The sequence below is a fragment of the Penicillium lagena genome (assembly GCF_028827675.1).
Source record: "Penicillium lagena strain IBT 129212 chromosome Unknown utg000001l_segment0_segment0, whole genome shotgun sequence".
NCBI lineage: Eukaryota > Fungi > Ascomycota > Eurotiomycetes > Eurotiales > Aspergillaceae > Penicillium > Penicillium lagena.
Genome location: NW_026623222.1, coordinates 1,061,177 through 1,084,695, shown reverse-complemented (window position 1 = coordinate 1,084,695; position 23,519 = coordinate 1,061,177). Strand labels below are relative to the sequence as shown.

Genomic DNA, 23,519 nt, shown 5'->3' with positions numbered 1-23,519 from the left:
GTGCAGCCATACTGCTTAAAAGAAGATGACCAAGCCTGGAACTCCGCACAGAGCTGGATGGCTGGCTATTATTAGTCGGGCTGGTCCTGAAGGAATCCGCGACACGATAGACGGGTTGGATTGGTAGACTAAGCTCGCCGCGCTCGGGTCACACTAGACTACTGCACGATCATCCCCGCCGGCGCTTACAGGTGGCACATGCACAAATGTGATGAGTAGGCTTCATGTGTTAGTACTGATTCTTAATTCTGATTGGCCTCTTGATCATGCTCTGGCATTAGGGCCAAGCCAAAGCGGAAATTTTCCTCAAAAGTGCGTGGCTCTCTAGGAGTATTGCTGGAAGGGAGAGAATTAATTCCGCTCAAAAAATTAATAGGAAGCGAGACTCTGAGTGAGCACGATAGTTTTCAGCGTCTCTGTAGCTTTTTTATTTGAGAAAGCAAAGCTTGTTAGTTGAAGGGGAAAAGGTTATATCCTGCTCTATATTCCGCGGTCTTGCTGTCCATGAAGTGCTGCTTCCAGAAGGCGCATTGCCCCCACCTGCTGACAATTTATGGCGGCATCGAGGGCCGTCTGTCCCATTCCATTACAAACATGCACATTGGCACCTTTTTCGAGTAATAGCTGAAGAATTTCAGTGTGTCCGTAAATGGCGGCGATCCTGACCGAAGTATCGCCCGCGTCGTCGCACATATCAATACCAGCCCCCTCTCAACAAGCAACCTAACAACCCGCAGATGACCTCCTGAAACAGCACCCATAAGTGGTGTCATGTCATCAGGCCCTCGTAAATTAATATCTGCCCCCTTGGACAACAGCAGCTGAGCAGTTTCAAAGTGGCCAGCTGCACATGCAGAATGTAATGCTGAGTATCCAGATGTTTCTGCGTGGTCGATTTCTGCCCCATGTTCTAAAAGTAGGTTCACGATATTCAGATACCCTTGGTCGGCAGCAGTGACCAAAGGGCTCGCCTTATCTCTCTTAGGATTGGTCTTTGCGTTTGCTCCGTTCTCTATCAAAGTTTGAGCAGCCTTCAAATCCCCCGAAAGCACTTGTTGAATCAGCGCTTCACGAGCTATATCCGTTTTTGAATTTAGTTCGGCACTGTATCGATTAAGCGTTTGAATGGCCCATCCGCAGTTGTTTCTTGCTGCAATTGTATACGCGGGCACTATGCGAGCTGGCGAATGCGCGTTGATTTCAATCCACTTGGCCAAGAAAAAGTACAAGACAGCATAATGTTCGTTATAAAGTGCATATTCGAAACCCAACTGTTCATCGTAGTCCGGGAATTCACGGTTGGGATCCATACCATCGTCGCGGAAGGTGAGCAGGTTGAGCAGAGCATGTACGCCTCTCCTCGAGTTTTCGGTTTCCTGATCCACATCTTTTAACTGATCTAATCCGTATTTAGTTTGCAGGGACTCGAATTCTGGCCGCATCCAGTTTGTTGGCTCAAAATTTCTGGATATATGTATAGCAAGGTATACTAGCTGGCTCGTGAATTTTTGCCACCACTCGATATGTTGTGGGGAGTTCAACCAGCCAGCTGGCCGTATTACCTCTCTAGACTTGAACAATGAAGCTCTAGGCTTAGATGAAACGAGGTCGCAAATCTGTTTGAAGCCTGCCATCCGGACTTTCTTGGCACTATCGAGCAGGGAAAATCGACAGAGTGATCCGAGTGCATATACTGATCGTTCAAACTCAGAGCCCTCGGAGCACTGGCAAAGCCAATAGAGGATGGATAATGCGTCCTGGAAGTTGCTCTCTTCGAGACATTGATTAGTTCGTTTCCGGATGCAGAGAGAATCGCCTGCAAGCTCTGGCAGAAGGCCTTTATTTTTCAAGGCTGGAACGATGCATAATAGCGCATCCTCTCTTGAGCCAAGACTAGAAGTCTCAAAGCATTTTACCAGTCCCTCAAGGCGACTGTTATATGCTAGCCAGGATCCTCGAGATTCAGGAATGAGATCAACATGTCCACCCAATTCCTTGAAAGGCTCGAGTGCCTGCCTAAGAAAATGGATGTAGATATCCTGTGCTGCCATTGTTTCAAGGTCATTATCGGTTATGACAGCAAGAACATCCATGTCAACGCATAGCGTGCTCTGTGAAGAAAATGTCTCCTGTGAGTTCATATCTTCCGCAGTAGGTTTCTCTGGATGGAACCCGAACAGCTGTCGCGAAGAATCTATTAACTTCGCAGAAACAAATTTGGCATGTCTTTGTCGGAATATCCACTTTTGGAAATACAGATCGGTCTCTTCTTCGCGTGCCTCGTCTTCACTCAAACCCACGAGTCGAGTAAGTTTCGGTTGGCGCCATTCTGCTTTGGACTTGGTCAAAGACCATGTCCAAAGACCAAGCACGGCTTCGAGGTTGGCTTGTTTCATTCGCCATTTCCCTGTATCGCGAGAGCGCGATAATGTAAACATATAGAGTTCTGGAACCACGTCTGTGGGCTTTTCGTCGAGTCTCTCACACTCCAGAGTTAGTTTAAAATCAAACCTTTTCTCCAGGTTGTTAGACCAGGTCGATAACAGGTCCATTGTTGCTTCAATCGTCTGTGCAAGATTGCGAGTTACTCGACGAACGGGGAGGTCTTCCCATGCATCATTAATCCCATGATGTGGGTTGGAGGTGAGTTCCGCAAGTCTGATTCTGGTTTGAATCAGTTTGCTAGCCACCGAAGTTGTGGTTGTCTTCGGTGCAAGGTTCTGAGGAAGCGGAGCGGTGCGCAAATTGAAAGACTTGATTTCATCAACATGAAATGCAAAACAATCCAATTCTTTTTGCTTTTCAGATATGAGTTGCCGTTCATGCTTTGGGTTGTTGAGCTTGTTTTCTCCTGGTGCCATTCGCTCTGTTCGAAGGCACGTTCGTATGACTGCCATAAAAAGCGTCGAACCTAGCTGAGCCAGGATGACCGACGCATGAAGCCCTCGCTGTCCAACAAATTGAATGACAAACCCAATCAGAGTCAAAGCGAGGGTGACGTAAATTTTGGTATGTTGTTTACCGCGGGTTGAAACCCGGGTGGATTTGATGTATCTCATATTTCTAGTGAATGTTGAGTTTCTCTCTTTGTATGTCGCAAGAAATGCACCAAAGACTTGATCTCCGACATCTTGACTGCCTGGCTGTAGCCAGTATATTTTGCTTGGATGGTTCGGATAGAGATAGTATTGTTTGGAGGAGTGCCCAAGAATAAAAGCGCAGAAGAACATGCCAATGAAGAGAAAGGTGGTTCCAATGATGTACATAGGGAAGGCATAGCTGTCGACCTTTTTCCCTCCCACCTTGAAGACAGTTGGGTATGCAAAGACAGTCAATGCAGCATACGCCATGACACCTACATCAAACAGTCAATATCACTATACACAAGCTCAGCCCCCAAATTCAACTGACCTAGCTGCATCACTGTACCAAGCCCGGCAGCGCAGTAGAACCAAAACTGGCTTTTTCGCTTAATCCCCTTGTTCAAAGACAGATTCGGTATATCCAGCTCCGGCATCCCTTTGATCTCATCTTCCTGGAGTTCGTCGCCCTTGCAATACCACGCCTTTTTCAAGAGGGCCTCGCGCAGAGTCCCAATCTCCATCGACTTCCCCCGGTCTTGGGGTCTGTCTGTTCCCACGCAACGATCTCGACGATCTTGGGCCGGCCAAAGACCCGCGAGATACCCGCATCGTTGAACAACTCACCGGTCGTCTCAGAGACACACGGTAGGAGCTCTTTTTCTGCATCTCCGGGACCTTCTTGTGCTCGTCCAACAAAAGCACGGAGTGAGGCGCCACCGCAAACCCTAATCACGGAGACTACGGCCGTCAGGACCCCAAGCGGCGAAAGTGCGAAGATGACGTTGTCCAGGACAGTAATAGATTCGGAGAGGAATTGCTTCGTAAGCTTCTCTCCAAAAAGGGTGATGAGAGGAGCCAAGTCCGTCGCAAGATTATTCGTAAAGTCCTCCCAGCCATCAGCCACAACAAACGGCACGAAAAGGAACAGATTCAATAACATATAACGCATAGTGATCAAGTATTCATATTAAAAGAAGCGTATAGTCGGGAAATGTGTCATGCAACCGATATTTACACGAACACCAGACAAGTAGGGCCGTCCATTCTTAAGTCCACGAACACTCTGCGTACTTTTGTCGATCAACCCTCCATCTCTCAAGAGGGGTCCCATCAGCCACTTGCTGAAGAGCCCCTAACTAATCATGTTCCGCCAGTGGCTCTATTTCTAGCAATCCATGAAACCGCTAACTGACTAGTGCATGTATGTAAGCGCTGCGACAACTTGGGGCACTTATCATATCGCTCGCTTAGACGCTCGGCCCGGAGCGACGGCACGGCTCGACGATCGAGTTTCAATTCGCTTCCCTAATTTCATGAACCCGAATGACGGAGCGCTGTGGCTGTGAGCCATTATGCGGGTTGCGAGGAATGTATACCTCGCATGTGGCTAGTGCATAAATTGAATGGGGCTCAGTGCTCCGGCGATCATTAGCCCTGGTCAAATGACTTCTTAGGGCTTGTTATTATAGGCTCCCGTGCGATGTCCGCGCTCTTGAGGGTGGCGCTGTGAAGAAATACATGCGGCTCAATTGTCAGGACCGGTGCGTTATAGCGCTGGATTAGACTGAAGCCACGCGCGTTACTACAATTGGGGGCGAGAAGAGGTTATATTTATTTATAATTCAGTGGCATGAGGTGATAACAAGCCTGTTTGTATTGAAGCTCGAGTAAACGGTCTATGGGATTTGGAAAATCATCCGCCTGCGAATAGTTACCTCCGACCAAGCCAGTTTGTCCATCCAGACCAAAACGAAGACCCCAACGCCGTTTCGATGAGATAAAAAAATGAAAAAGAGCCGTATTCCGATCAACATCTTACATCATAGAGCATACACCGCCACGGTACTAATCAGAAGATGCTGTTGACAATGTTGGAGCCGACAGTAGCACCCGCACCGAAGATTGCTGGAATGGCAGTTAGTCTCAATCCGCCAAAAACCAAGCTGTTGCTGTGACACATACCGGCATTGCCCAGTTTCTTGCCAAACTTCTTGCCCCCTTGCTGGAACTTATCCGATTTGGGATCATTGGGCTGCGCACTAGACGATCCACCTTGGCTGACTTCCAGCGGCATATTTCCATAATTTGTAGGCGCGGGCGATGAAACCGGTTGTTTCTCATTCAACAGTTCCACGTAGCTTCTGGGGAAGATTCCTTCGAGATTAGTCCGCTCGTTGCGGCCTCGACACCCTGAGAGACTAGTCAGCTTCAAGTCCCAATACGTGCAGCTAAAAAGTCAGACATACAGTCCTCATTCATGTGTTCGATAACCTGAATACGATCGCGCGGCTGGATGGCCAGATCACCTGGGTCGGTCGGTGTATACGCGTACAGAGCCGTCGCTAGGCCCGTGATCGGCGGGACCTGAGGATAGGCTGGTGGGGGCTGAGGGGGCGGGCTTGCGTATTGGTTGTGCAGACTGGACTTCTCATTCATCGATGTTCTCGAGGCTGGGGGCGAATAAGGGGCAGGAGGAGGCTGCGTTTGGATGGGTAGATGTTGCACCGGTTGGATTGGCTGCGGTGAGGGTTGTTGTTCTTGGACCAGAGAACGAGCGTCGGACTCGGACGGTAGCTGTGAGAGAATCGATGAGAGCTGCTGTGAGGTAATGACAGAGGCATCGGCGAGGAATTCAAGTTCCTGGTTAAGAGTCAGCCAACTGCTTGACATGAATGTAGGCTACAGGGACAGACCGTCCGCACCATGCGGAGCGACCGCGTGGTCATTGCTGTTGTGAATCCGCTGGAGGCCATTATTGGTGATACAGAAAGAGAAAGAGAGAGAGAGTATCGGCGAAGAAAATCACAGGTATTGAAGATGAAAAAAGCGAAGGAGATGTGCAGGTATGTGCCAAGGACGAGAGGGAGTGAGTGATGGAGGCGCAGGCCAAGCAGTGGATTACCTGGCTGGGCGCTGATTCGCCCCATCACTGACAGACGGACTGACTTAGTTAACCACCACTAACTTCATCACTACATGCAACTATCTCTTGCTTTAGTGTTAGTAGGTAGAGTAATTAATGCACAGTAGTTGCTTGGATATATTCTAGCAATTATATAATGTGTTAGTTGAAGGACAAGGGAACGCCTGAAATTTGGACAAGCCAGAGGCATAATTATATCTATACTCTCCATCTTCCTACCCATACTTTTCTTTTCCTTCTTCCGTCAAGCTCTCACCTTCCCTCCTACTCTGCATGATGGAGTCTCTGGCCATTGCCACGCACAGCAAAGAGTTCTCTTGCGAGACAAACACCCCAAAGCGGTGTCGATCCCGCTCGAGGCACTTGACTCCGAGCCAAAGGCCGCTTATTGGGGTTATGATTCACTAACTTTGGGGCTACTCTTGTATTTCTCGATCTTGAGGACCCAGGTGTTTTTGAATCCAATGCCTGTCTCTTTATATCTATGTCTTTGGAAAAGCTTGAGAGTTTCTCTTTAGACAGGGCCGAAATGTATACAATGAACCCCCGATGACCAAAGGTGTTGGTAGGCTGGAGCTGTTTTTCGCATAAGCAATAGAAGGGTCAATATCGTGAACTTGTTCACAGCTCTTCCCAAATAATATACAATTCGACGCTGGCTAGGAGTACATATCCACGTGACAGTCTAGTTACTAGCCCTCCGACGATCATCCTTCCTCTTCATCATCCGTACCACCCACGTCAACACACAGCTGACTCATACTGCCCTCAACTTCAGTAGATCACACTTTGCCCATAGCCGCGCTCATCCCTTATATCCGACCCCAAAATGGCTGCTCTAGAAGTTTGGGGACGACGAACATCGTCCAACGTCCAAGCTCTGATGTGGTGCATCGGGGAACTCGGCCTCCCCTACAAACGCCACGATGTGGGCCACCGCTACGGGGGCAATGACACACCCGAATTCCTCGCCATGAACCCCAATGGCACCGTCCCCGTTCTCCGAGACGGCGGCGGCGAGCCCATATGGGAGACAGGCGCAATCACTCGCTATCTAGCAGCGCGTTATGGCACCGATGAATTCTGGCCGAAGGATCCGGTGGCTCGAGCCCAAGTCGACAAATGGGCCGAGTGGTCGAAGCTGAATGTCGGTGGGGCTTTTACAGGGCCGATCTTCTGGAGCATTGTGAGGACTGCGCCTTCAAAGCAGAATGCGAAAGCAATACAGGAAGGTATCTCTCGTCTGGATTATTTTCTGGATATTGCGGAAGTGCAGTTGTCGCGTGCGCAGTTTATAGCTGGTGACACGCTCACGCTGGCTGATATTCAGTTCGGTCATGTCTTGTTCCGATATTTTGATATTCCGATTACTCGCAAGGACCGTCCTCATCTTCGTCGGTATTATGATATGCTCACTTCTCGTGCTGCCTACCGGGAGCATGTGATGGTGGACTACGGGGAGCTGCGTGTTTTGGATTGAATTATTCAGGCGGACTATCGACCTATAAGGAACATAGCCAACAGAGTGGCTAGTATAAAGATACATTTTATTGCGGTAACGAAGTATTTCTGGTCAGGCGCATGATACCAGGCTGCAAACGAATGTTATACTGAAAGTACAGAGGTTTTCGATGAACAAGTGTGTTTAATTAGCGCGGCATTTAGATGACTCAAGTGTTGTTCCCTCAATCATCTAGGGTCTCCCTCGAAAAGCTGTAACAGCGGACTCGAAATGGCTTTTGGTAGCATTCGTGAACTGAATGCCATTCAAACCACCGAGTTTCTCAGAAGCCCAAATATAAGCCTGATGCTCTTCCGGTCTCAACCGAATATGAAAGCCTTGAGACTCTCCGGTCCGTTGAACCTGGACTAGGAAATGAAGCTGGACAATCCATCGCTTAGAAGTCGGAGTAAGAAAGACCTCACCCCCGAGGAAGGCTTGTATACATAAAATGTCCTGGCCGGTTTCCTCGCGGAATTCACGAATCAAAGCTCCCGGGATACTTTCCCCAGGATCACATTTCCCTCCAAATGCCTCGTGAAGACCTGGAGATGAGTCCATTGCCGCCCGTTGTCCGAGGAGGACCTTAACCTTGTCCCCCTCCCAGTCGCAAATCCAGCCTCTAACGCTAATGCCGGTTACCTTGTCCATGTCCTTCATACCGGCTATTTTGCCGGTGTCCTTCGAACCATTAGGATCCTGATCCTCTTTCAAGTCCTTCAGGTATGACACCCATGGTTGGTTGAGATTGAGTTTCTCAAGACGCTTTGCGACGTGACAAGTCCCGCTTTCGGTGACAATAGGAAAATAATCGTGGGCCATATCTGGAAAGCCACTCCATAATCAGCATCAGACTTTCCGGCTATCGTTTCGGTAGCTGGTAAAAACCACGAACCCCCAGAATACAGGAAAGCTGCTAGGAAAAATTTTAGTTTGCGAGATTTTGCATGGTTGGTGCTACCGAAGGGGAAATGATAGCTTTAGAATATAGTGGTTCAACCCACTGAGTGCATGACTGACTCGGTGAAGTTTGAGTTTCGTTCTCGTGTTGCCCCCGCACTGAATACGAACAGGTTCGCTGCCTAATGAGGGCAGACATAGTTAACCAATTAATAGGAAGACTACATTTGTCAGCCCAGAGGGCTAGAATAATCACAGAAGATATATTAGACAGATGTAACAGTGCGGAATGCAGCCAACAAGGCCAGGGTAATAAACCTCAACCTACTTAGGGTTGATCTGATCCCCGTCTTTGTGTACTCCAGACATCTCCCAACCATCTACATATCAACTAGAATGGACAGCTTCGGAAGCAAGGAACGCGATGTCGAAAAGGCCATCACACAAACCGATCAAGTAGTTGCAGCATCGGACCAATTGCCGGCAAAAGCACAACCTTTGCCACCCATCGCAGCAGAGCGCGGAAAAGGCAAATTTCCCACACCAAGCAGTCACATCCGTGTTGCACGCCCGGTTAAGTCTCTGGCGGCGGCGGAACAGTTTTGGGTCAATGGACTGGGACTGGAAGTCCTCTGGCGCACGGATTTAGCTCCGCATCCAGGGGAGGGCGGGCATTATCTGCTCATGGTGGGGTGGAAGGATGCGGCATGGCATCTGGAACTGGTGCAGGTTAATGATGATGATCCTGAGATTCAGCCCCGTCCGACGGAGGAGGATCTCCTCGTTCTCTATCTGGAAGGGCCGGTTGATGAGACCGTGGTGGGGAACCTAGTTCAGGCGGGTGGCAAAAGGGTCACGGCGAGGAACTCATACTGGGAGACGTGGGGGGTGACCATTGAGGATCCGGATGGGTATCGGGTGGTGTTGTGTCAGAGGAAGTGGTAGTTAGTATCCCAGGTTGTATACTACGATAATGATGCCCCAGGCAGGAACCCTAAACAGCGGACACCGCATTTGGTCACCCACACTAAACCACATTCGAGAAGTTTCCAATGTGTCATCATTTATATAATCTCCAAGTCTTCCTTTCTCTCACACGATCAACATCAACGTCACTTACTCCACTACCGCACATACACACACCCACATACACCCTTTCACACACCCGCAACAGCATCAACAACCGACACAATGAGCGACTGGGACACCGTTACCAAGATCGGCAGCAAGGCTCGTGGCGCTGGTGGTGCCGCATCCCGCGAGACAGTCGTCAAGGGCAAGAGCGCCCTCAACGCCGCCCAGCGTCAGGGCCTGGTGATCGGGACAGAGAAGAAGTTCGCCACCGGCAACGCAGTATGTTTGCTCCCTCTCCCCATTATGCTGTTATCATTTTCCTGACCGATTCCACTCTCTAGGCCAAAGGCTCCGGCAGCGGCGAAGGACAGCACCTGACGAAAGTGGACCGCAGCGACGAAATCGTCAAGCCCAAGACGGTCGGGTTCGCCGTCGCAGACGCGATCAAGAAGCGCCGCAACGAGGAGGGCATCAAGATGTCGCAGAAGGACCTCGCCACCAAGTGCAACACCACCGTCTCCATCGTCCAGGATTTTGAGCGTGGTACCGCCACCCCCGATCAGAAGGTTCTCAGTGCTATGGAGCGCGTGCTGAATGTGAAGCTACGTGGCGCCGATATCGGGAAGGAGAAGTTCCCCAAGAAGAAATAGAGGGGAGTGAACGTGCCCGCTTTTTCTTTCTGGTTCTTGGGGATGGATGAGGGATATTTGCCTCCCAACCCTTTTTCCTGCTCAATTGGATTTCCCGCACGCATTCGATGATTGTCATGTCATGTCCGCTTTTTTTACATGAGGGATTTTGATTTTTTGTTTTTCAGCTGGTCGGATTAGCGCTGGCCTTGCATGGACTCGGTTTAGAGAAAACTTTATAAAAGTGCATAAACGAGATACCTCATGTTTTTTACATTGCCATTGCCATTGCCACGAAATAGTAGATTGGTTTGTACTCTCTCGGCATCATAAGAATTGGATGACCTGCTGGAGACTGACATGCGCTCTTGAAAACAGAAGTAATGCTTCCGGAAGCTCTACACCAGTTGGGCACGATATTTGAATGCTTCTAGAAGCCTCGTTTTGTCTATTTACCCGTACCCTCTTCAGATAGAACCGTGTCTCTCATCAAAAGGTGAAGAAGAATGAAGCATGCCGTCTTTTGATTAGGCCAAAAAAAATCAATAACATAATAAAAAAAGGGTACCAACTCCGAGTGATCATGGAATCAATGAAACGAGGAAATCGTGTCCCATCATCTCATTCCCGTATGCCAGACTCATCATGTGAGTCTTGTTTCTTTCTTTCTTTTTTCACTTCATAAAACACATATTCCTCCTACTTCCGCATCTGCTCCCGCTCCACCTCATACATGAAGTCAAAGTACGGCTTGTCGAAGTGGTGGACGCGGACGTAGCCGTCCTCACCACCAGAAGCATAAGCGGTGCCGGCGGGGTGGACGTCGATGGTATTCAGAGGACCGAAGTGGCCACGGACACGGCCGATCTCGTCCTCAAAAATGCGGTGGTAGAAACGGGCCTCGAATTTACCCTGGCGGGCGGAGGTGGTGGTGACATCCATGGCGGCCTGGCCACCGCCCAGAATCGCGAAGTCCTTCTTTGGTGTGACGGTGGCGGTGTTGAGGGGGTGTCGGCAGTGTAGGTTTTGAGGATGGCGAGGTTGCGGGCAGACATGAGCTAAGAATGGTCAGTTGGGGCACTTGCATAGACATGTGAGCGAGGCATACCTTGGCGGACTTGTCTTTGGAGGCAGTGATGAAGTAGGTGCGGTCGGGGGAGAATTGGAGGTCGTTGATCTGGTGGTCGAACTCGTGCGCCTGCATGGTCTCCAGCTGCTCTCCAGTCTATCGGCCACATCAGTATAAGTCCAGCGCCCCGGATAAAAGAAATACGCACCTTCGGGTCATACTGGCTGACACTGCCATCCTCGTGTCCCGCGATGATGTACTTGGCCAAGAAACTCCACCCGGCGACGGTCGCCTTGCTCTCAGTGCAAGTGATGCGCAAGCTCGGCTCGTCGGCCTGCTCGTTCAGGTTTCCACCTTGTCCATCTCCGTAGGCGATATCGAGCACCGCAATCGTACCCAGGAAACCCATCCGCTTCTCCGTTACCGCCAGCAACTTGCTACCATCCGGCGAAAAGGCCACGCGCTTGACGGCAGTGGGGAACTCCCAGACCTTGACGCACTCGCCTGTCTTGATGTTCCATAGCCGCACCGTATTGTCTGCCGAACCGGTCGCCAAGAGGACGGTGTTGGGGCTCACGTCAACGGTCCAGATAGCACCCTGGTGGCCGTTGTAGGTACCCAGACGCTCGCCGTTGGCGGACCACCACGCACACACAATCTTGTCTTTGGCCACGGAGAATAGGAGGTCGCCATCGCGGTTGAACTTGATTTGATTCAGGGACCGTTCCTGGGGTTCTTCGTTAGCTTCTTCCTTTGTGGATCCGACGAGATTTCGCGAGGGCGGCAACGCACATGGCCCGACAGTAGAATAGGCCGCATCTCTCTCAGGCGAAATGGGATGCGACTCGGGAGTCGACAGAAACGGGGGGAAGGATGAGGTGGGGGGTGGGAGGATGACCGAGAGACTTTCTTTGATGAATTTGATCGCACACTCCCGCGCTGCCAAGCCTCGTTGTTGGTATCGCCGTATCGTTGTTTCGGATTGAGGTTAGTCCGGTATCGGCACGTGATGTGACGCAGACCTAGCCCTAGAGGACCCTGGATGCCTCAGGCAACAATCTATTCTACCGGATGGCCTACGCTGTGGTGTTCCATGCGACACCAGACCACATCTGAAAGGGCTTACAGGGTGTGTGTGACTGAGGGTTGATTCGAGTCCATTTGTGTGTGTATATGATCAGGCATCATCATCACCACCCTCCGGGACTCCTTCCTATCCTTCCCTCTTCCCCTGTCGAGACTCCTATCCCAATCTTCACGTGCGTCCCGCCCACCCAACCAGCTACACCAAATCATTCTTATGTTCCCCGCCACGCTACCCCGCTACCGTTCTCTCTATCGTCTTCGTCTTCCTCCTTCTGTCCCCATCGACTCTTCTCCTTCGATCCTTCATTCCTTCCCCGCGCGCAGAGCATTCGGTTCCGCCGGATCTCCACTGCGCGTCAAACGCCTTTCTCTCCGCCCCGCCTCCTCCCGTTGCAAATTCTCCAATTCCGCCATGGCTGCTGCCAAGATTGATGGCACCGCCATTGCCAAAAGCATCCGTGGGAGCTTAAAAGAGGAGATTGAGAACATTCAAGTGACCAACCCCCGGTTCAAGCCGAGTCTGGTCATCTTCCAAGGTATGTCTTCGGAAGTAACGACGAAAGAAAAATACAAATGCTGACGCCAATGCTTGATATAGTTGGCAGCCGGTCCGATTCGAGTTAGTCCTGTCTCGTAAGCTTGCAGTGGCACTTACGCTAATGTGGCTTAGGTACCTATGTGCGCATGAAGCTGAAGGCGGCCGAGGAGGTATGTTTTTCGCCAATGCATCAATCTCTGCCCGGACCACTCACTAAAACTTCCTTCCGTGTGCTAGGCCAATATCCTCTGCACGCTGATCAATGTGCCCGAGTCAACTACGCAGCTGGAGCTCATCCAGGAGATCACCAAGGCCAACAATGACCCCGCCGTGCATGGTATCCTTGTCCAACTGCCCCTCCCCGCCCACATGTCGGAACATCCTGTGACGTCGGCCGTTGCGGACGAGAAGGATGTCGATGGATTTGGTGCAATCAACATTGGCGAGCTGGCCAAGCGAGGCGGCCGTCCGCTCTTCACCCCTTGTACCCCGCTGGCCGTGATGGAGTTGCTCAAGGCCAGCGGTGTCGACCCCGCGGGCAAGGAGGCCGTTGTCTTGGGACGCAGTGATATTGTCGGCAGCCCTGTGAGCTACCTCCTCAAGAACGCAGATGCTACCGTGACCCTGTGCCACTCGAAGACCCCGGATATTGGGCGTGTCCTCAAGACTGCTGATATTGTTGTCGCGGCAATTGGAAGGACGGAATTTGTCAAGGGAGATTGGCTGAAGCCTGGGGCTGTGGTCATTGATGTTGGCATCAACTACAAGCCCGATGAGACCAAGAAGTCTGGGCAGCGTCTGGTTGGCGATGTGGACTTTGAGTCGGCCTCGCAGGTGGCCTCGCAGATCACCCCGGTTCCTGGTGGTGTTGGCCCCATGACAGTGGCCATGCTGCTAAAGAACGTGGTTCATTCCGCCAAGACCTACTTTGCGAAACAGAAGGACCGTCACATTACCCCCCTGCCCATCCGGCTGGAGCGCCCTGTGCCCTCGGATATTGCCATCTCGCGCGCCCAGTACCCCAAGCCCATCACCCAGGTCGCCGCCGAGATTGGTGTCGCTCCTCACGAGCTGGAGCCCTACGGTCACACCAAGGCCAAGGTCAGTCTTGATGTCATTGACAGACTCGCCCACCGCCGCAATGGCCGCTATATCTTGGTCTGTGGCATTACTCCTACTCCGCTTGGTGAGGGCAAGTCAACTACGACGCTGGGTCTCACCCAAGCTCTGGGTGCTCACCTGAACCGTATTACCTTCGCCAATGTGCGACAGCCCAGCCAGGGCCCTACATTTGGTATCAAGGGAGGCGCTGCCGGTGGTGGATACAGCCAAGTCATTCCGATGGACGAATTCAACCTGCATTTGACGGGTGATATCCACGCCATTACCGCCGCCAACAACCTTCTCGCCGCAGCCATCGAGACCCGCATGTTCCATGAGTCTACGCAGAAGGACGGTGCCCTCTACAAGCGTCTGGTACCTACCAAGAAGGGCAAGCGCGAGTTCCAGCCCATCATGTTCCGACGACTCAAGAAGCTTGGAATTGAGAAGACGGACCCGAATGAGCTTACCGAGGACGAGATCCACCGATTTGCCCGTCTGGACATCGACCCGGCGACCATCACCTGGCGCCGCGTGCTCGATGTCAACGACCGTCACCTGCGTGGCATCACGGTGGGCCAAGCGCCCACCGAGAAGGGTCTCTCGCGGGAGACAGGCTTTGATATCTCCGTTGCCAGTGAGTGCATGGCCATCCTGGCTCTGAGCAACAACCTGGAAGACATGCGTGAGCGGCTTGGCCGCATGGTGGTTGCCACCTCGAAGAACGGCGACCCGGTCACCTGCGACGACATTGGTGCCGGCGGTGCCCTTGCCGCTCTGATGAAGGATGCCATCAAGCCAAACCTGATGCAAAGTTTGGAGGGAACTCCGGTTCTGGTGCACGCCGGCCCCTTCGCCAACATCAGTATTGGCGCCAGCTCCGTCATTGCGGACAAGCTGGCCCTCAAGCTGGCTGGTACTGAGCCCGATGAGGATCACGATGATAAGACCGGCTTTGTCGTCACCGAGGCCGGCTTCGACTTTACCATGGGCGGCGAACGTTTCTTCAACATCAAGTGCCGATCGTCCGGTCTGTCCCCGGACACCGTGGTCATCGTGGCCACGGTCCGCGCGCTCAAGGTCCACGGCGGTGGTCCCGAGATCAGCCCCGGCGCTGCTCTGCACGAGATCTACCGCACTGAAAACGTCGAGATCCTCCGGAAGGGATGTGTCAATATGCGCAAGCACATCGCCAATGCCCGACAGTATGGCGTCCCCGTCGTGGTCGCCATCAACCGCATGGAGACCGATACCGACGCCGAGATCGCCGTCATCCGGGAAGAGGCCATGGCGGCGGGCGCCGAGGACGCCATCCCCGCCAACCACTGGGCTGAGGGTGGTGCGGGCGCCATTGATCTGGCCAAGGGCGTGATGGCGGCCAGTTCCAAGCCCAAGAACTTCCAGCTGCTGTACGACCTGAACGGCAGCATCCAGGAGCGCATCGAGCGCATCGGCAAGGCCATGTACGGCGCCGAGAAGGTCGAGTTCAGCGAGCTGGCACAGAGGAAGGTCGACACCTACACCCAGCAGGGCTTCAGCAACCTGCCGATCTGTGTGGCCAAGACGCAGTACTCGCTCAGTCACGACCCGGCCCTCAAGGGCGCGCCATCTGGGTTCACCGTGCCCATCCGGGACGTTCGACTGGCCGTTGGTGCCGGATATCTGTGAGTTTATTTCTCGCGTGCCTTCCATAGTCTCCTACTCACTCCTCTTATAGTTACGCCCTGGCCGCCGACATCCAGACCATCCCCGGCCTTCCGACCGCCCCGGGATATCTAAATGTGGACATTGACACCGAGACCGGGGAGATCGACGGACTGTTCTAGAGAGATATATAGATGGAGGATTGTATATAGGATGTTTCTGCTGGGGCGACTTTCAACACATACATTGCGCAGGGTGGCGTCAAACCGGAAGTAAGTAATTTATCGTAGTAGACCGAATTTCAACATTGTGACGAGCATGATGAATAATGCAATGGAATCCTACCGCTATCACTAGGTCCTCTTGGAATTCTTTGTGATGGTCTATAGTTCGTGTACGCTTCCCATCAACACACTCGACTGTTCGTTTCCCGCCCCCGGCAACCGAGTTGGCCGCGGAGCAGAGAGCGCAACTCCGGAAGTGGACTCTGCTCCACTTGAACTTTCAGAGTAGACCGGTGAAAGAGCACCAAGTCAAAAGATGCGAAATGTTCACAATTGTAAGAGTCAAAGTCGCGAGTTCAGCGTCTCGTGATTGATAGTCCGGCTTCGGCACTTTCAGCGATTCCTGCTACGACTCTAGCGTTACTTGGTTCATAAAGGGCGCCCGCTGCCCCAACCTTCCATCCATCCGGCTTATCCTTCTTCCCCCTTCTCTCCCTCCTCCTACCCGGCCAGCAAGCAAAACACTTGGTAAGTGCATACAGTCGCTTTGCCCCAGTTTCGCACCCTTCGGACCTCCGAACCCTCCCGTTCTGCCCCGGCTCTGGCGTGCCTTTCTGACGCGCTGTCTGGCTCCACCAGCCGTTCCCTGGAGCCGACACACCTCGGGTAGTCGACAGGCGCGAAAACGCAACCCGAAAACAGTGTCCTCCTGTCGCTGACTTTCCTTCCGAGCCCAGATTCGCGCCATTGACCGCCAGCCATAATAATGAATGCCCTTCGGTCCAGTTCCGCCGTCGCCGCCCGCCGACTGGCTTCCCCTCCCGCCGCTGCCCCTCTCTGCTCTTCTCGCTTCCTCTGTTCTTCCTCTCTTTCTTCCTCTTCTTTGTCACCCTCCTTCACTGCTCAGGCTCAGAGATCTCTCTCGTCCATCTCTCTCTCCCGTGTTGCTGCCTCTTCCCGCTGGTCCGGAGCTTCCCCAGTGACTCTCACTCAAACCCGCACCATGGCGTCCGAGAGCAAGATCAAGGTCAAGAACCCGGTGGTGGAACTGGATGGTGACGAGGTACGAAAGGACCCTTCTTATAGCTCAAACTCTCTGCTCCCCGTGTCACAAGCCTGTGCATCATTTTGGGTGTCGAACGCGGGGAAACACGGGGGGGCCAGAGCCCTTCATGTGCCAATCAGACTAACCGAAGGGATCTACTTCCTGTTTCTGTAGATGACCCGGATTATCTGGCAGGAAATTCGGGAAAAGGTACGTCGGAACTATCCCTGCAGATGCCCTTTCAACCGAGACTAACTCGGCCTCGTTCTAGTTGATTCTGCCGTAAGTGGCTCGTTGGGCCGGATCTTCTGCATGCATGATCGCTGAGAATCGCCAATCAGGTACCTGGATGTTGATCTGAAGTACTACGATCTGGTAAGAACAACACTAGGATGTCGACAGGGACCGGATGCTGATCGTCGCTGGAATCATAGGGTCTGGAATACCGTGATCAGACCGATGACAAGGTCACCGTCGAGGCTGCCGAGGCCATCAAGAAGTACGGTGTCGGTGTCAAGTGCGCCACCATCACGCCCGATGAGGCCCGTGTGGAGGAGTTCAAGCTGAAGAAGATGTGGCTCTCGCCCAACGGCACCATCCGTAACATCCTCGGCGGTACCGTTTTCCGCGAGCCCATCCTCATCCCCCGCATCCCCCGCCTGGTTCCCGGCTGGACCAAGCCCATTGTCATCGGCCGTCACGCCTTTGGCGACCAGTACCGAGCCCAGGACCGGGTGATCCCCGGCCCCGGTAAGCTCGAGCTGGTCTACACCCCGGCGGGCGGCGAGCCCGAGAAGATCCAGGTATACGACTTCCAGGGCGGCGGTGTCACTCAGTGCCAGTACAACACCGACGAGTCCATCTCGGGCTTCGCCCATGCCAGCTTCCAGATGGCCCTGATGAAGGGTCTGCCTCTGTACATGAGCACCAAGAATACCATCTTGAAGAAGTACGATGGTCGCTTCAAGGACATCTTCCAGGAGATCTACGAGAAGGACTACGCCAAGGACTTTGAGGCCAAGAAGATCTGGTACGAGCACCGTCTGATCGACGACATGGTCGCCCAGATGATCAAGAGCGAGGGCGGCTTCGTCATGGCCCTGAAGAGTGCGTCCCTTTCCTCCATTCTTTGATCTCTCTCTAACGCAAACTCCCAGACTACGACGGTGACGTCCAGTCCGACATCGTCGCCCAGGGCTTCGGCTCCCTCGGCCTGATGACCTCGACGCTGGTCACCCCGACCGGCGAGGCATTCGAATCGGAAGCCGCCCACGGCACCGTGACCCGCCACTACCGTGAGCACCAGAAAGGCCGCGAGACCTCCACCAACCCCATCGCCTCGATCTTCGCCTGGACCCGCGGCCTGGTTCAGCGCGGCAAGCTCGACAACACCCCCGATGTCGTCGCCTTCGCCGAGGAGCTCGAGCGCGCCTGCGTTGACGTCGTTAACGAGGAAAGCATCATGACCAAGGACCTGGCTCTGGCCTGCGGCCGCAAGGACCGCGAGGCCTGGGTTACGACTGGGGAGTACATGGCCGCCGTTGAGCGGAGGCTGAAGTCCAACCTCAAGGCCCGTCTGTAGAGCCCGTTGCTGATCTTGACTTTTTTCTTTTGGCTTTGCTTAAATATGATATCTCGCTAGATCTCTCAAAGACCAGAGTCTGCATTTGATTGTAGATGTGATTGTGATCCTGTTTATGTGCAGACGACAGGTACGTGGACTTGTACAGCTGTTGAGATGAAAATGAACATGTTTCCTTGGTGCTCGTGTGCTTACCGGCTCAATCTATCTCTACACATCACTGTTTAGGGGCGGCATTGCCCTCCTTTCATCTAGAACGTGGAAATTGCCGCCCCCACACGTAGCTATACTTCGTTCCTACTAGCCGTAAAAGGTAAAAATGTTGCCAAGCTTTGACAACGGTTCACGCCAGTCTGACGAGGCGGGTTGTGAAGAAGAAAGTTAGTCCAGGGACGGGCATAGAACGTGAGCCGTATCCCTGACTTATAATAATTATCGGAAGAAATTTGCGATTGTCTTAGGGGCAGGGGTAAAAGCGCAAACAAGGAAGATCATCGGCGAGTTCAACTTTGGCCGAAGTGCTTGGCCCGAGTAGGGTCCAAAATAGCCTATCCCATTACAAGCTCGGAGCGAGGCAGGCCGGACAAATTGAGGATCGCCGTAGCCACAAATCCCCTATTTGTAATGCTGCATGTAGCTTCGGGATTAACAGTATTAATACTCACTATATCAGCCTTTGGGATCTAACGATACCACTCTTCCTTGATCTCCCCGCTTGTTCCTTCACGAGATTCCCTAGATTCTCGACAGCACAATACTTAAAGAGGAAGTTTTCGTTTTTTAGTCTGTCTCTCACTGCTGGTCCTTCGCGTGCCCTATTTCACGTTCTTCTGGGGCAGTACTTCGTCCTCCGCACCCACAGAGCACCCCAATCTACATGGCCAAGCCCCAAACCCAGATTCTCCGACGCAACCATGGAAACGGTCGAGAAGGCCCCAGACTCTCCGCCAATCATGGACGAGAAGCCCAAGAGTGCTATTCGCATTCTTCTCTCGAAAGCTCGAGTCCAAATCCCCGAAGGCGAAGTTGGCCCACCCCCTGACGGCGGATTTCAAGCATGGTGCCAGATCGTGGCTGGCCACTTCACGGTCTGCAATACATGGGGCTACATCACCGCGTTTGGGATGTTCCAAACATACTACGAAGGGTTCCTGAACGAGTCAGCGTCGAACATCTCTTGGATCGGAAGCATCCAGGTATTCCTACTCTTCTTCATCGGCACGTTCTCCGGGCGAGCCGTCGACGCCGGCTTCTTTAAGTTGACCTGGGGCACTGGCGCTATTCTTAATATCCTGGGTATCTTCATGGCTTCCATTTCGAAAACATACTGGCAGTTGCTCCTCAGCCAGGGTGTTTGCATGGGTCTAGGCTTCGGCCTGATGTTCTCCCCCCCACTCTCCCTGCTGCCAACGTATTTCACCACGCGCCGCTCTCTTGGCGTCGGACTTGCAGCCGCGGGCTCTGCAACGGGCGGCTTGATCTTCCCTGCTGTCGTCCAGAGACTCCTTCCCACCGTCGGATACGCCTGGACAATGCGTGTCCTCGGCTTCTTAACCCTAACTATGCTGGTCCCATCATTCTTCCTCTTCCAACAGCGCGTGCCTCCCCGCCGAAGCGGGCCCATAATCGAATGGGCCGCCTTCCGCGAGAAAGCATATGTTTTTTTCAGCGTCGGCATGTACCTCAACTACTGGGGACTGTACATAGCCTTCTTCTATATCACCAGTTTTGCGCGCCAGATAATAGGCCTCAATGAGAAGGAAGCCATAGACCTCCTCCTAATCCTAAACGGGGTGGGTATCTTGGCGCGCACGATACCCAACTTCATCGCAGACCGCCGCACAGGACCCTTGAATCTCCTCATCCTCTCAACGCTGATGTCAAGTGTCATGCTATTCTGCTGGATCGCCGTGTCGGATACCAGCGGACTGTATGCATTCGTGGTGTTCTACGGCATTTTCTCCGCGGGCACGCAGTCCCTGTTCCCGGCAACCCTCGCCTCTATCACGGATGACATGAAGAAGATCGGTATCAAGTTGGGGATGGTAATGACGATTCTGAGTTTTGCGACTCTGACGGGGAATCCGATTGCAGGCGCTTTGCTGACGAAGGATCATGGGGGGTTCTTTTATGCGCAGCTCTTTGCGGCGGCGACTATGATGGTTGGGACGGTGTGGATTACGATTGCGAGGTTTTGTCGGACGGGCCTTGTCCTCAGAGCGAAAATTTGATTTGATCAGGCATTGTTGGAGCGTGCAGATAAGAACATATAGATTTCAGTGTGTAATTGTCTGCGATTGGCGAAACGCATACCCGGCAGTCATTGTCACTGGTGGGATTCGACATAAACACTTTTCCGAAATCTACTTAAGAGGACTCTCTTATCTCTCAAAATCCCTGGGTAGGTGGCATTTAAGGCCTACAGAGGCCCGTCTAGGCGCCGGGAAAATCATCGATCGGTTATAATTCACGGGAACCGATCCCGTGTCCCGATCATGCAATACCGGGAAGAAAACCCGGGAGATCGCCGGGGAGGATATCTGCCGTGCAAACTAGCCGTCAGGTCCCTGGCCCATAGTCCAGTCAGAGAGAAAATATTGACCGACCGAACGAGAACCGAGCGGACGAACCTCGGGCCCGGCGCCAGGTGTTATCTTAAACAGAAGTGGCAGACGGACAGAAGGAGAAACATGAATCTTCGCGGGCTGAAACGGGGTGCTACTCAGAAAGATAACGAGTCATAGCGAAGAATTCTCTAAGATGGAGTAATGGTTAAAGCAACCGGCGGGCCTAGCCAGTCGTCGACCACAACCCCCACGATTAGCGGATGAACCATGTCTCGGAGCGCGACTCGGAAGATTGTCGCTAATCATAACTTTATTTTGGCCCAATCATAACTTTCGGAAGAAGATCGATCGTTAGCCAATACACTTTAAAAGTCCTTGACGTCAATCCGGCCACCCCGACTTTCCCAATGCGGCGATCTTGCAAATACGGTTACACCAACCACAGCCTGCGACGACGACATTTCCTAGGAACTCACTGCCAGTGGATGAAACCAAGCACGAGGAGAGAGGCGTTTTTCCACAAGAATTTGACGGTCTGCAGACGTCAGAATAGTAGCCCCTTAAATAAACACTTGGTGCGGTCTTTTCGCCTTTCACATGAGTACCTTCATCTTGGCGCTTTCTATACTTCATTCACTTCCCTCAGCGACCTTTCAACTTCCTTTGACCATTGCAACTTTTAAGTACATGGTGTCTGTCCAGGGGAAGCACAATTTCCTCTTGTTCTCGCAAATGGATTACTACCATGTGCCCTTTTCTTGAATCTTGTGTCCCTGCTCGATCCTCTTCAGATAGTCCGAGGTCTGGCTACTGGTGACCATGACCTCGGCACATATTTTCCCTGCCACGTTGACTTTTACCTGTCTGGCGACTTTCGTGGTTGCGGTTCGGCTATGGACGCGCTTTCGGCTGGTGAAATCTCCCGGGTGGGATGACATGCTCATCCTGGCTGCAATGGTAGGCCGACACACACATATCTTGGGGACTCCGGAACTGACATAGGAATATCAATTCAGATCTTGAGTCTTGTGTTCTATGCCTTTATCATGGTTGGTATGTTGAGACATTGATGGTTCGCTTAGAATTAGCTATGAAACATGATGCTGACCGTTTTCCAGAGAGACACTACGGAATGGGTCATGTTATGAAAGACCTCTCGGAGGAGCAGAAAGCAAGGATGATGCAAGTAAGATCACTTACCCCCAATCCATTTCCTACAAGAATATGGTATATTGATTGACTTTCAACCAGTTCCTCTGGCTCTCAATTCCTTTCTACAACGCCTCCCTCATCTTCTCCAAACTCTCCGCCCTAGTCCTCTATACCCGCATCTTCCGAAACCGCACGTTTCGTCTTGTCGTCAAAATATTCGCCGGCTGCCTTATCGTAGCAGGTCTGTGGATGGTTGTCAGTGCATTTGTCTTCTGCATCCCCATCCATGACTTTTGGAGTTTGTCTCGCAAAGTCCGCAGAGCGCACTGTCTCCGCGCGGACATCGTCTGGTTCACCAATGCGGGTATCCAGATCGTGACGGATCTGGTCATCTTGGTCTTGCCCATGCCGCTTATTTCGAAGCTGCAGTTGCCAACCCAGCAGAAGACGGGCATCATGCTTGTGTTTAGTCTTGGGGTTTTGTAAGTCTCACTGGTTCTGGGGTTTTCACTTTATATTGATTAAGCGCTGATATCTACTTGACAGTGTCGTTGCTACCAGCTCTGTCCGGTTATATGAACTGCGACAAATGACTCACAACAATGACTATACAAGTAAGTACCTGTGATCGTCAGATATATACCCTCAACACAAAAAATATTTTACTAACCATCAATGAATAGAGACAAACGCCAGAGCGGCCATTTGGTCCTCCCTTGAAGCCAACGTCTCCATAATCTGCGCCTGTCTCCCACCACTATACCCACTATTCTCGCGGGTCTTCTCCTTCTGCTTCCGCCCGCAACCACTAAACTCAAGTTCCAAAACCTATCAGAACTCAAACGCAAAAAACCCAACTCCAGTATCCCGCAAATCATCAGTCTACGAACGCGGCTTCGGGGTCGGATTCGGTCCAGACGGTGGCGTTTTCTACAACGAGCATTTCCAGCCTGCGTCAGGCGGATACTCTACCAGCATTACTAAAGTGAGGACCGGCGATGAAGACCCCGAGACAAACGATGGCGAGGCGGGGATCCGTGTCGTGCGCGAGTTGAGACTTGAGTCTGATACAGTTCCTGATACCAATGCTACTATTAGAGGTACCGATGATAGTAGTAGCAGTCCCAAGCCGAGCGCGGCTTTGGGGGGCGATGAGAAACCGGATCGGGATCTGGAGATGGGTGTTTCCGCCGAGGGAGAGTCAAAGAGCTGGAATCCTACCATTGAGTGGGATTTGGGAGACTTTGAGTTTCCTGATTATAAGGAGCGGATGAATGCTCCGATTTGACAGTGATGTATCTGTATATATTAGCGCTGTATTATCGGGAACATGGTATATATATTTCTTTTACAACGGCTTCAGGATCGATACTAGATTGTAGCTTTAGGTGACCATCATCT

General features: G+C 52.2%; 11 protein-coding genes across 11 annotated transcripts; 7 read left to right on the top strand and 4 right to left on the bottom strand.

The window, feature by feature from the left end:
* Nucleotides 1-551: 551 nt before the first annotated feature.
* N7510_000478 (ankyrin repeat domain-containing protein) lies at nucleotides 552-4,032 on the bottom strand (the record flags this gene model as incomplete). The annotated part of the gene is made up of 3 exons (XM_056972408.1): nucleotides 552-3,355; nucleotides 3,412-3,630; nucleotides 3,687-4,032. The coding sequence occupies 3 exons, from the start codon at nucleotides 4,030-4,032 to the stop codon at nucleotides 552-554; spliced, it is 3,369 nt and encodes a 1,122-aa protein (XP_056837525.1).
* A 900-nt stretch (nucleotides 4,033-4,932) lies between these two features.
* Nucleotides 4,933-5,836, bottom strand: N7510_000477 (SH3 domain-containing protein; the record flags this gene model as incomplete). The annotated part of the gene is made up of 4 exons (XM_056972407.1): nucleotides 4,933-4,988; nucleotides 5,046-5,273; nucleotides 5,330-5,723; nucleotides 5,777-5,836. The coding sequence occupies 4 exons, from the start codon at nucleotides 5,834-5,836 to the stop codon at nucleotides 4,933-4,935; spliced, it is 738 nt and encodes a 245-aa protein (XP_056837524.1).
* Nucleotides 5,837-6,835: 999 nt separating this feature from the next.
* On the top strand, nucleotides 6,836-7,486 carry N7510_000476 (glutathione S-transferase family protein; the record flags this gene model as incomplete). Its single annotated transcript, XM_056972406.1, has 1 exon — nucleotides 6,836-7,486. One exon carries the CDS (start codon nucleotides 6,836-6,838, stop codon nucleotides 7,484-7,486), a length of 651 nt encoding a protein of 216 aa, XP_056837523.1.
* Nucleotides 7,487-7,699: 213 nt separating this feature from the next.
* On the bottom strand, nucleotides 7,700-8,329 carry N7510_000475 (NUDIX hydrolase; the record flags this gene model as incomplete). The annotated part of the gene is made up of 1 exon (XM_056972405.1): nucleotides 7,700-8,329. One exon carries the CDS (start codon nucleotides 8,327-8,329, stop codon nucleotides 7,700-7,702), a length of 630 nt encoding a protein of 209 aa, XP_056837522.1.
* A 474-nt stretch (nucleotides 8,330-8,803) lies between these two features.
* On the top strand, nucleotides 8,804-9,352 carry N7510_000474 (VOC family protein; the record flags this gene model as incomplete). Its single annotated transcript, XM_056972404.1, has 1 exon — nucleotides 8,804-9,352. One exon carries the CDS (start codon nucleotides 8,804-8,806, stop codon nucleotides 9,350-9,352), a length of 549 nt encoding a protein of 182 aa, XP_056837521.1.
* A 246-nt stretch (nucleotides 9,353-9,598) lies between these two features.
* mbf1 (multiprotein-bridging factor 1) lies at nucleotides 9,599-10,131 on the top strand (the record flags this gene model as incomplete). Its single annotated transcript, XM_056972403.1, has 2 exons — nucleotides 9,599-9,760; nucleotides 9,823-10,131. The coding sequence occupies 2 exons, from the start codon at nucleotides 9,599-9,601 to the stop codon at nucleotides 10,129-10,131; spliced, it is 471 nt and encodes a 156-aa protein (XP_056837520.1).
* Nucleotides 10,132-10,809: 678 nt separating this feature from the next.
* On the bottom strand, nucleotides 10,810-11,998 carry tif34 (translation initiation factor eIF3 subunit i; the record flags this gene model as incomplete). Its single annotated transcript, XM_056972402.1, has 4 exons — nucleotides 10,810-11,088; nucleotides 11,219-11,335; nucleotides 11,388-11,906; nucleotides 11,972-11,998. The coding sequence occupies 4 exons, from the start codon at nucleotides 11,996-11,998 to the stop codon at nucleotides 10,810-10,812; spliced, it is 942 nt and encodes a 313-aa protein (XP_056837519.1).
* A 481-nt stretch (nucleotides 11,999-12,479) lies between these two features.
* N7510_000471 (C-1-tetrahydrofolate synthase) lies at nucleotides 12,480-15,730 on the top strand (the record flags this gene model as incomplete). The annotated part of the gene is made up of 5 exons (XM_056972401.1): nucleotides 12,480-12,801; nucleotides 12,864-12,884; nucleotides 12,936-12,973; nucleotides 13,041-15,568; nucleotides 15,622-15,730. The coding sequence occupies 5 exons, from the start codon at nucleotides 12,480-12,482 to the stop codon at nucleotides 15,728-15,730; spliced, it is 3,018 nt and encodes a 1,005-aa protein (XP_056837518.1).
* An 802-nt stretch (nucleotides 15,731-16,532) lies between these two features.
* On the top strand, nucleotides 16,533-18,399 carry N7510_000470 (NADP-dependent isocitrate dehydrogenase; the record flags this gene model as incomplete). Its single annotated transcript, XM_056972400.1, has 6 exons — nucleotides 16,533-16,835; nucleotides 16,992-17,027; nucleotides 17,089-17,099; nucleotides 17,159-17,192; nucleotides 17,252-17,924; nucleotides 17,975-18,399. Coding segments are annotated over 6 exons (1,482 nt in total), but the record flags the coding sequence as incomplete, so codon positions are not given.
* A 914-nt stretch (nucleotides 18,400-19,313) lies between these two features.
* N7510_000469 (uncharacterized protein) lies at nucleotides 19,314-20,630 on the top strand (the record flags this gene model as incomplete). The annotated part of the gene is made up of 1 exon (XM_056972399.1): nucleotides 19,314-20,630. One exon carries the CDS (start codon nucleotides 19,314-19,316, stop codon nucleotides 20,628-20,630), a length of 1,317 nt encoding a protein of 438 aa, XP_056837516.1.
* Nucleotides 20,631-21,785: 1,155 nt separating this feature from the next.
* N7510_000468 (uncharacterized protein) lies at nucleotides 21,786-23,406 on the top strand (the record flags this gene model as incomplete). The annotated part of the gene is made up of 6 exons (XM_056972398.1): nucleotides 21,786-21,923; nucleotides 21,983-22,019; nucleotides 22,085-22,152; nucleotides 22,218-22,600; nucleotides 22,665-22,732; nucleotides 22,802-23,406. The coding sequence occupies 6 exons, from the start codon at nucleotides 21,786-21,788 to the stop codon at nucleotides 23,404-23,406; spliced, it is 1,299 nt and encodes a 432-aa protein (XP_056837515.1).
* Between the last annotated feature and the right edge of the window lie 113 nt (nucleotides 23,407-23,519).